This window comes from Phaseolus vulgaris, chromosome 1 (genome assembly GCF_051622355.1).
Source record: "Phaseolus vulgaris cultivar YP4 chromosome 1, ASM5162235v1, whole genome shotgun sequence".
Lineage (NCBI taxonomy): Eukaryota > Viridiplantae > Streptophyta > Magnoliopsida > Fabales > Fabaceae > Phaseolus > Phaseolus vulgaris.
Window position 1 is genome coordinate 33,934,936 of NC_143498.1, and position 11,761 is coordinate 33,946,696.

Consider the following 11,761-nt stretch of genomic DNA (forward strand, 5'->3'; position numbering starts at 1 on the left):
ACCTCCCCCCTATCAGAATGACACACAACCCCCATCCTCGAGTTTTGTAGGCGAAGAGGTTTATCCACCAAAAAAATTAATTTTTGCTTAATCAATTTATGATTGTGCATAAAAATTTTAGATCACTCATTTTCATAAGTTGAGTCTAAGGCTTAAATTTGTATATTTGCTGAAAGACTGATCAACTTTGTTTTAATGGTTGAGATTGATCGGTCAACCTTTTGATACAATAGTGTCAAGATTTAGGTCAAAGTCTTTTTTATGTCAATTGTAGTGCTAAGAATTAGGCAAAATGGTCAAGCCTTTTATGGTCGACTAACAGTGCCAAGAATTAAACTGATTAGTCAAGCTTTTTAAGGTCGACTAGCAGTGCACTAATTCGACCGATCTTTCAAGCCTTTTAAGGTTGACTAACAATGTCAGAAATTAGGCATATCTGACAAGCCTTTTAAGGTTGATTAGTAGTGTTAGGAATTAGGCAAAAGCCTTTTTTATATCACCTGGTAGTGTCAAGATTAGGCTGAAGCCTTTTCATCTCAAATGATAGTGCGAGGAATTAGGTCGAAACATTTTTCATGTCAACTCGCAGTGTTGAGAATTAGGCCGAATGGTCAAGCATTTTAAAGTTGACTTGCATTGTTAGGATTTAGGCTGAAGCCTTTTTTATGTCACCTAGCAGTTCCAAGAATTAGGCCAAAACCTTTCTATATTGATTGGTCAAAATATAACACATCAAAATTGGATATAAAAACTAAAAAAATATTTTCATAATAATACAATTTTATAAAAAGTATATAATGAATGAAATATGTTCTTCAGCTATGAAAATCACGAGTTTTCGATAAAAATTAGAATAAAAATACTTCGTTGTAAAATTGGTGAGGTAAAGCAACTAGTATCACTGCTCCATCTCCAGATTGGCCTTACAACCCTAAACACCTCTATGCGTCGTGTGCACCGACATCTCCAAAGCATCACTGGACATCAAGAGTTAAAGAGTGATTATCTCACAAGGAAGAGTTCTCACCGAAGGAGACCTTTTCATTTCAATCTTTCCTTTTCCATCGTAGCACTTTGTCTCTGGTTCCTCGTGATGTTGTTGCTTCGTTTTCCAATGTATTTATTGTGAAATATGTAAAAATACAAATTCTCTAAATTCTTCCTAATGGAGTGATTAACTAACTAATTAAAAAATAAAAAGTATTAACATAAGTGTATTTTTTTAAAAAAATATATATTTAAAAAATTTCAAACTTGTGAACAAATGGGTTTGACTAAAAAAAATCATTAAGTAAAAACTAATTTTAAAGGCAAAAAATAATTAATCACTATTTTAATTAAGTTATATACTATTTTAGATTAAAAAAAATATTGGTATCTAGAGTAGTTTCTATTATTAATAAAATTTATAAATTAGTTTTTAAATTGGTATTTATATAAGGATTTAGCTACCAACTACTTTAGATTCTAGAATTGGTAGTTAAAACATTGGTAGCTAATTAGATATCAATTAACTAATTAGATACCGATTAACTAATTAAAAATCAATCTAAAAACTAGTTTATAAATTTAGAAACAATAACAATAATTTTTTAATTTATAAAATAATATCTAATTTATTCAATATAATAACTAATTATTTAAAATTAATTTATATTCAATGATTTTATAGTATTTTGAGTTACCAGTCTCTTCTTTGACTAAAATAGAGGCTCCCAATTCATACTAACTATGGTGTGCAAACACGACGAAATAATATATTAACTCTTATAAAAGAGGGTTCAATAGAGTTTAAAAAATCGGAAAGCTTTTGTACAAGGTGAATAAGGTGATGCATACCATCTTTTATGCAAAATGTGTATCTTATACAACTCACAGTTGAATTATGATCCATTAAAAAAAATGCATAAGTATACAATTCATGGAAAGACTAAAAAGAGATTACTTCTTTAAAGAGTTGCTAAAGTTTTATTAAATCATTGACCGTAAACATTAAAAGTTCATTACACATTGTTGGAGTTTAAATTATGAAGATAAAATTCTATATTAAGTGAAAATGGATAACTAAGCCCTGTATATATACATGAGAAAAAATTATAAACCTAATATTTTAAATTTTTTTATTAAGCATGATATCAGATTTACTTACATAATTAACTCATAATTTATGGGTAAAGAATTTTTGAATATTTCTCTCCCTTGGGCTGCATTTCCAACACATTGATCAAACAAAAAGGTATATGAGTGCTAAATTCCAAAACCTTCAATCAGCATATCAGATGCATTTAATAGAGTGGGGCACATCCTATATCCTCCTTTCTGTATCCCTAATGAGAAAGAAAAATATAAATGATTCAAGCACTAAATTCTTGCTACTCCTCTTCCACCTTGGGATATGGAGAATGAAAGTTTCATTCATCCTTTCATGCTTCCAATATCTGACAGTGAATACTGATAGTTGAAGTGTTGCAACTCACTATGCCAAAATCAACCAGTCATAAACACTTCTAGTCTGCACAGTGTTCTACACAAAGTTAGCTAGCCCACATAAAAGTACATAATTTGCATGTTAGAGAGCTTCTTCATTAGCTTTGCTTAGTCAACATTCTCAGATAAAACTGTTTAATTATACTTTTCTGATCTTATAATATCTAACAATTTTAACTATCACTCAATTATTATCATCCAACACGTGGTGCCTTGTGTAATAAAAAATCTGTTCATTATAAAAAATATCTGACTCTATTACTTGAATAGAAACATGGAGGAGCAACGTCAACAGCTGTGTATCTGTACCAGCCAGCCCCAATGGAAAAAGATGTGTCACAAATACCAGATGGATACTGCATAACAAATGTAGATATTTTCAGAATATATAAAAAAGTATATTTTGTAAAAAATAATTGAATGGTGTAATAATTTGCGTTAATATATGGTCTAGTTTCATTTTTTATATGTATAAATAGTAAGAAAAGGTTTAGATACAATTATATAAGTGTTTTGTCATTATGATTTGTAAATTTTTATATTAGGAGAGACTTGAGTTTTGATTCAACACCAAAAACATGCATGCAAGGAATTATATCTAGGTTTTCTTTTATGATTATATTGAATAAGGTTTTAATTGTTATTAATATAAAAAGTATTTAAAATATTCAAATATAATATTACTTATATCAACGAATTGTTATTATTTTATATAAGTTGTAGTTTAAATAATAAATATTGAAAATATAAAATAATTTTATGAGAAATTACTATTAGATTTATTGAATTTGATAATAAGTGATTGAAAATATAACAGTTATAAGTTGAAAGTAAAAAGTTTTATCTTGTGCAGCACATGTGATGCCTGCTTGGAAGCATAACAGGAAAGAAGACAAGGAGTTGTGTCCCCTAATATAAGTTGGAAAACCGACCAAAAGCATGGACCCCTTCAACCCCCATTCAACTGTTATTTATCTCCAAATGAAGGTCCCCTCTTCATTATTACAAAACTCACTCCAATAATTTAAGATATTCATCAATTTTTATACTTTCTAACCGCTTGACTTTTTTCTCCAACCTTCACATGTGTTTATGTGTCAAGCTATTCTAACTCTAAAGAGAGCAAACAAATATCAAAGAATCTTCTTTGCTTTCTCTCCTTGCAGTTTACTCCTCCTTCTGATTTTTGTTTGCATCATCACACAGAGAAGCTGACACACAGAAGATGAGAGAGATCATTAGCATTCATATTGGACAAGCTGGAATTCAGGTGGGAAATTCATGTTGGGAGTTATATTGCCTTGAGCATGGAATTAACCCTGATGGCACGATGCCTAGGTACAGTTCTGTGATCATTGCTGTTTGATGTGTTGTTTAATTGAATACCTTGTATCTTCATGAAAGTTTTGATTCTTTAGGTCTTTTGACTATGGTGTACTTTTTCACTCAATTGTTGCCTTGAATACTAGAAAGCTTAATTTGATCTATCTTCAACTTGTATTACTTGATCAGTTAGATTTCATCCTTAAACTTCTCATATTTTCGAAAGTGCTTATTATTGGTAGTTTACCTTATGTATTGTTTCTATGGAGGGTCTTTTGTTGGATGTGATTTAAATCATAATGTTAAGCGTGATCATGTCATGTTTATTTCTTTATTACGTTTCCTCCATTTTTATGGTCGTGTCTATTTAGCACATAATATGCATAGATCATTCATCTTATATTGTAACTGTGGCAAGGAAAAGTATAAATGCAGTACTGCCTTTTCTGAATAGGAGAATCCCTTCTTTTAATTTTTACATATAAAAGGTCCATTGTGTTGGTGGGGTGTTAGTTAGAGCATAAAACCATTTGGAGGCCAAATTCATTGAATGAATGTTATCCCTTTCTAAGCTTCTAATTTCTCACTACCCTGAAACTAGAACTTTATTTTGTTTTTATGAATCCATTCTAATTATTTTTCCCTTTACATTCGTACAAATAATTGTCATATCTATCTTCTTGCAGTGATACCACAGTTGGCATTGCACATGATGCTTTCAACACCTTCTTCAGCGAGACTGGATCTGGAAAGCATGTTCCAAGGGCTTTATTTGTTGATCTGGAACCTAGTGTTATTGATGAAGTCAGATCTGGTGCTTACAGACAACTATTTCACCCTGAGCAATTAATTTCAGGCAAGGAAGATGCTGCTAATAACTTTGCAAGGGGACACTACACTGGTAAGTCAAATTCTGATGCAGGTCAAAATTGGCTATTCACTTCCTTGTTTAGCTGGACAATGCAACTTATTAAGTACCTATGCTGCAGTTGGAAGAGAAATTGTTGAACTGTGCCTTGATCGTATCAGAAAATTAGCAGACAATTGCACTGGTTTGCAAGGATTCTTGGTTTTTAATGCGGTTGGTGGTGGTACTGGTTCTGGTTTGGGATCATTACTGTTGGAACGTTTGTCTGTGGATTATGGAAAGAAATCTAAACTTGGTTTTACCATTTATCCTTCTCCTCAGGTGATTTCTTAAATTCTTTGGGAAAAAATGAAGTAAAATTATCTGTTTGTGGTGCATCATCAAACACTTGTTAACATCATTTTTCTTCTGATTTTCTAGACTATGATTCAGGAAAGTGTTCCTTTAAGGAACATTTTTCTACCCTGACTAATCAAACTACCCAGTAGGCTTATGTACTAGATATACAGATACTTTCTCTTGTATTGGTTAACTGGTGTTTTATGGTTTGCTTACTAATTGTTTTTGGTATATTATTGTTTATTATCCATGTGAAATGCCCTCATGAGAGTACCGTTTATCATACAGGTATCTACTGCAGTTGTTGAACCTTACAATAGTGTCCTTTCCACACATTCTCTTCTTGAGCACACTGATGTGGTTGTGCTTTTGGACAATGAAGCAATATATGATATCTGCAGAAAATCATTAGATATAGAAAGGCCAACTTACACTAACTTGAACCGTCTGATATCTCAAATTATCTCTTCCTTGACCACTTCCTTGAGATTTGATGGTGCAATTAATGTGGACATTACTGAGTTCCAGACTAATCTTGTGCCATATCCCCGTATCCATTTCATGCTTTCATCTTATGCCCCTGTAATATCTGCCGCAAAGGCCTACCATGAGCAGCTATCTGTTCCTGAGATCACCAGTGCTGTTTTTGAGCCATCAAGTATGATGGCTAAGTGTGATCCGAGACATGGCAAGTACATGGCATGCTGCCTGATGTATCGCGGGGACGTTGTTCCCAAAGATGTAAATGCATCTGTTTCAAATATCAAGGCAAAGAGAACAGTTCAGTTTGTTGACTGGTAATTATACTTCCTTGGAATGCCATATTATGAGAGCTATTTTTGAGACATATTCTTTGAAGTTTTTCATTTTTCTTGAAACAAAAATCTTATAGGATGATTTTGGTGACAAATTTTAGGTGCCCTACTGGTTTCAAGTGTGGTATCAACTACCAGCCTCCAACAGTGGTACCAGGAGGTGATCTTGCCAAGGTGCAGCGAGCGGTTTGCATGATAAGCAACAACACAGCTGTCGCTGAGGTTTTCTCGCGTATTGATTACAAATTTGACCTCATGTATGCTAAGAGGGCATTTGTCCACTGGTATGTGGGTGAAGGAATGGAAGAAGGTGAATTTTCTGAAGCCCGGGAAGATCTTGCTGCTCTTGAAAAGGACTATGAAGAGGTTGGAGCAGAAGGTGAAGAAGAAGAAGCTGAGGATGGTTATTGAAATCTTCATCATCACTATCTACTGTCTGTCCTTGTTCATTGTATGTTAAGCATCATTCTGTCGTGTAATAACTATGTTCTTACTATTGTTTCATATTGAAGTGTTGAGTGAGACAATTGTTTTCCTCACGAGCGGCAGCTGTGTATTTGTCATTCTGAATTACTTGTATGTATGTTTCAGTGAAAGTAAATGACAGGGTAGGGATTCTGCAATTTCCATTATTTAAAGTAAATCAGATGTTTATTTTATATTTTGCAGAAGTGTTTAAAATTTAGCAAAAGAAAATGAGGGACTGCAGATATAAATTGGCTATATAGTGTCTTATGTCCGTGGAAGGTTAGTTGGGATTAGAGTTTACTGATAAACCTATAAGGATGTATATCCAAACTTCCAAATGGTGATTGTGATCTAAACTAGCCACTGTATTTCCAAATGCAGAACCACAGAGGCTGTCAACATGTTGCATGTAACTTACTTTTGCTTAGCTTTTTTACGAAATGGTATCCCATGGAACACCATTATCAGTGGTTGAGATTTTCACCTGTATTCAGTTAGTTAGACACATAATAACAACACTAGTATGAATAAGAATCTTTTGTAATCATTCACCATCTTTTATCAATTCTATTAATACAATGAGTTACTTCAATGTAAGTTATATCTTGTTCTTTGATCTCTATGATGTATGGTCACATCAACTTGTGGTGATTTGTCCCTCTTCCTAAATTTATGATAATTGACTAGTGGGAAAATGAAGAAGTGAAAAAGGGTAATGTATTTGGGGCAATAAATGATGCAATGTTATTTGCTGCATTCGTATATTCCACCAATCAAAAACCCCCCCGCAGTAAATCCAGAAGCAAACTACATATGGAGAAATTCAGTGTGAGGAAGGAAAAAATTTCAAGATCTGTTCTACACTTCAATGATATAGAACGTTGTGTTAGGAATATACAAGTATAAGTTGAAAGTCCTAAACTGAATAGAAACGAGAAAGTTGAGTAATAAGAAAAAAAACTCACAAACACAAAATGTTTAAGATTTTGGATTAGAGACGGTGTCGCGATTTCTTATATTCAACTCATGTAGTAAATCTCAACAGTTTATCCAAGATTTAAAGGCCTTAGCAGAAGTGGAGAATCTAAGTTTTTATCTTAAATCAATAGTAGAACATGCCTACCTCGTATAGGATTAGAACATTTTTATTTTTTTCATTTTAAAGGATGAAAAGAGAAAAATAAGAAACGTGATGAAAAAGAGTTCCTACCATCTGTATTGAACAATAGTGGAAGACTTGAAGTCCACCATGCCATGAATATTATAAAATAGTGATGTTACATAGCATGAAACAAGACTTAGTTATTTACCAAGTTTAGTGTTTGGTAAAAAAAATTGACTCCTATGCCTTTGTAGGCTCCGCACAAGCTATTTATTTTTCAGTCAAGAGACTATGACCACCAGGTTCAGACGTGATTTGTCTCCACGCATGTTCTGTAGTGTCATATATCTATCAAATTTGACATCTTCAGCAAAATAAATATGTCACCAGCATATCCTCATCAATAAATATTTATATTCCTTTTCTTTTGCAAATATTTGCTGAACTATTCTTGGTTCTTTATTCTTTGCTAGTCTCTTATGCTGACGAGTTTTGGTCTAGAATTTTTTTCACATCTGTTTTATACCTATTACAATTTACATGGCATGGAGTTTGTCTCTTCTTGCAACTCATTAGACCAACAGAAAATACTAGATACAAACAAACCACTGTCTAGCTTTTTTCCATTTGTTCAGAGTTTAGCACTTGGTAGTATCTAGTTGGTTGTTTTAGAATGTTATTCTTGATAGCTAAGTCTCAATGCAGTGTTGACGAGCCAAATGGAAGAGAAGAGAGGATAAGGATTAAGAAAGTAGAGTAGAGTGCTAATAAAGGGAATTCTGGGGCTGCAAGACCAACCAAGATGTTACCTTCCTTGGATGTGATGTGTAATTTAATTTCAGTCATATCACTTAATCTCCAAAGTTATAAAATAAAGTTTCTGAAAGTTATATCATTTCTATGATGGTTCATCCGCTAATGTTTGGGACAAGAGAATGAGACAAATTATGTATCTATGATTGATTGGGGTAAATAATCATAGCCAAAGCAAATGCCCAAAAGGCATGAGTCTTGCAAAAGCAATTGGACCAAAATCTGAGAAGATACGAAACCATATTTTCCATTAATAACAAAGCAAACATAGTACTTGTCCCTTTCACGTATAGAGGAAATTAAAGTGGTTCTACTGTTTATCCATGTAAATCAACGTGAATAGTCATTTTGATTTTGGCTCTAAGATCCAAGATTCCAATTTCCTTACTTTTCCCTCCAAAGTCTAGACTTTTACACTGCATATTCCTAGAAAGGAGACTTTGATAGAAGACTTGAAGATTTAGTTTTGACATTTAGGATGTGAAAAGAAGAATAATTGAAAATGAGCTTTCACAAGCTGCTAATGAAACTCATTGATCTTCCTTCTCACATTAAGAAAGCAGTTAGGAAAACAAAATTATATCTCACCAATGTTATTGTAATATTTCAATCAATGCTTAGATCCCACACTCCACCCTCAAGTTTTCAATAAATTAAAATAAACAAGACTAATGACATTGAGATGGAAGAATTGCGGGATCTTTTAGACCTTCAAGTTTAGCAGAACAATGAGCATAAAGGAGGAAGATCCCAGAGAGTTTCACTGGAGTCCTGAACAGTTTCCATGTACTCTTGCACCCCATTAATTGCATAGAGTGAAGCTGATATTTGTCTTTCAACTTTCATTCTTTCAAATTCAGAAAGCTCCAAGTCAGCTGTATCAGTGAGGCAATCATCAATCTTTGGTACATCCAATATTTGAGCGATAGGAAAACGATCAAAGACAGCTCCAAAACCCCATGAAGCATTGGATTGTTGACCTGACCCAAAGTCCTCCCTGCAATTGCTCAAATCTGGTTTATAAGCATCATCAAACAGATTTGAACTTTGAGGTGTCACGGTAGAAAGAGACTTGTCATTGTTGCCATTGCCATTGTTTGAATTACTAATAGCACTAGTAGTAGTACTAATACTAGTACTAGCAGTGCTAGTGCTGCTTACTCTTGGAGCTGGTGCATTATTAGCATTAGCATCTTCCTGTTTTTTCATTCCTTTTTTGTTGTTAAGAAGATTCCGAATTCGAGAAGCAAGAGGGGAATCCAAGGACACATGAGTGATGAAGTTGGTGCGAGTGTTGGATCCGCGAAGAAGGCATGCAGCTTCATCATAGGCTCTGGCTGCTTCCTCAGCTGTCTCAAATGTGCCAAGCCACATTCTTATCTTCTGAGTTGTGTCTTTGATCTCAGCTACCCATCTCCCTGAAGGCCTTTGTCTCACCCCAACAAATTTGTTGGTGTTGTTGCTTCTGCTTCTCCCTTTCAACTTTCCACCTTTGGTGATTGCAATGCCTGATTTCTGATGCTGCAGGTTTGGTTGTTGGAATTGAATCTCCATCACAAATATTATCAAACAAAATGATACTTGAATGGGAGAAGTTGTGATGAAGATGTATCAAGAAATAAGACAAGAGGAGCTGAAATGTTTATAGCTCTCACAATGTTTATGCAAAGCTAGCTATTACTTAATTTTCATGTTGTTGTTTGCAAGCTGTGAGAATATATATATGTATATACACACACATAAATGAAAAAGGTGCCTAAGTTTTGAGCAAGCAAGTGGGATTAATATATAAGATGCACATCTTGGAATTTGTTAATTGTTTAACTTTTAGAAAGTATATTTAAAATTTGACATGATGCAGACAGGGTATCCTCTTCAAATTCAATATATCACCCTTTACTTTTCAACCGCCCCTGTGTATGTACGTATGTCTTTTCTGGGCATTGCTTTACTGAAACAGTCAAGCCTCAGTTTCAACAAATGTGTCTAAAACAGAATCAATTTAATCTAGTTTTACTCACACTAATACTAATCTTCTTTTTTTCTCAATAAGAAAATAAACTTAACTCACTGCTAACAATACATCTCCCACATGTTGAAACGGTGAGATTAGGTCAACGCCCAATTTGGCAAAGCATCCCAAGGGCTAGAACATAGATAAAAGCAAGAGTAGAAAAAGGGAAAAAAAGAGAGAGAGTTGTTAATAGTTAATAGGAAGTCCTTGTCCTCACTCTTCCCCACATTTTGCTAAGTCAAAGAGTTGAAAGTATGGTAGTGAAGGCATGAATGGGTGCCACATGGAGGCCCCAAAATGATCCTTGAAATGCACCTATAAACAAAGAGATCATTAGAGCCACTAATGTCCTCACTCTCACCTATGTGGCCACATAACAACAACAATCTTCATAATAACATATTCAAGATTCACAAACATGCATATATATCTTATCGTGCGTGCTGCGTTTGTGGTAAGTTGAACCCCTCTTCTCACGTCACCAAGGACATTTTGTTCCCCTCCAACATCTTTTATTCATAGATTCTTCTTCACCATCTTTCAACCAATTCCAAGCTTTTCATATGTGTCACATTCTCCTTCTCTTCTTTCTTAATTCATTCAAGAGACAATTAGCTAACCTAAAACAACTATTTCGTTTAAGCTAATCCTCCAACTGTTTTTCCTTTTTTTCTCGATTGTTTTTTAGTTATCAAATGAAATTTTAATAATTAAATATTACATGCACTAGAAATTTTCAATGGATCTCACGCTAGACAAGAATGAAGATATGGGGAAAACGACACAAGTTTATTTTATTAAAAAAATTAGCAAATCCAATATGGTAATGTTATCTTTGAAAATCTTTCCGAGATCAAGTTTTGGGTTAGCATTTATCACAATCACCTTAAGAAATCCTCAATCATGTTAGCAATAATTGCATCCTTTAACATAGCTTGTAAAAGGTGCTTAAATAGATTAAGCTTCATTAATTAGAATAGTGTGGTATGAATAATAGCTCTAAAAATTCAAATCTAATAGAAAATGTAACTTCCCAAATCTTGGTGTAGAATTTAAAAGCAAAAAAGGTAAAAAAAAAAAAAGAAGTTAAAGTGCCCTTGTGTTCCTTTAATGAAAAATATCTTTAATTGTGAATAAAGATAAGATTGAGGGACATCTACAAGGAGATGCTTGATGTTAGATGCTTGAACTACTCATGGGGTAAAGGGGACCTTTAGATTTTCAATGAGAATCTTTCACAAAGAAACTCAAACCTCTCTCTAATTTTCTATGCATCATTATCCTTTAGCTTTCTTGGTAGCTTATCAAATGCACCCTTTTGATGACTTTTAAAGTTATTAGATCATTTTAAATTAATCTAACTCTAATTTTCTTTGGATTCTTTTAAGGACCAAAATAATTTGAAACATAAACCCATATTTAAAGTCAATGATGATGCATGTTCATGCTTTTTTATATGTAACATTTGCCCCCCATATGTGATACCTACTACAACTACTACTACTTCCTCTGAGTTCATACAAATGAAATGA

At 33.5% G+C, this 11,761-nt stretch overlaps 2 protein-coding genes across 2 annotated transcripts; one reads left to right on the forward strand and one right to left on the reverse strand.

Moving 5' to 3' along the window:
* Positions 1–3,428: 3,428 nt before the first annotated feature.
* On the forward strand, positions 3,429–6,455 carry LOC137813936 (tubulin alpha-1 chain). Its single transcript, XM_068616427.1, has 5 exons — positions 3,429–3,825; positions 4,497–4,711; positions 4,800–4,999; positions 5,306–5,814; positions 5,934–6,455. Exons 1-5 carry the CDS (start codon positions 3,713–3,715, stop codon positions 6,241–6,243), a joined length of 1,347 nt encoding a protein of 448 aa, XP_068472528.1. The 5' UTR covers positions 3,429–3,712; the 3' UTR covers positions 6,244–6,455.
* A 2,323-nt stretch (positions 6,456–8,778) lies between these two features.
* Positions 8,779–9,971, reverse strand: LOC137813935 (ethylene-responsive transcription factor ERN1). Its single transcript, XM_068616426.2, has one exon. It carries the CDS (start codon positions 9,767–9,769, stop codon positions 8,933–8,935), a length of 837 nt encoding a protein of 278 aa, XP_068472527.1. The 5' UTR covers positions 9,770–9,971; the 3' UTR covers positions 8,779–8,932.
* Between the last annotated feature and the right edge of the window lie 1,790 nt (positions 9,972–11,761).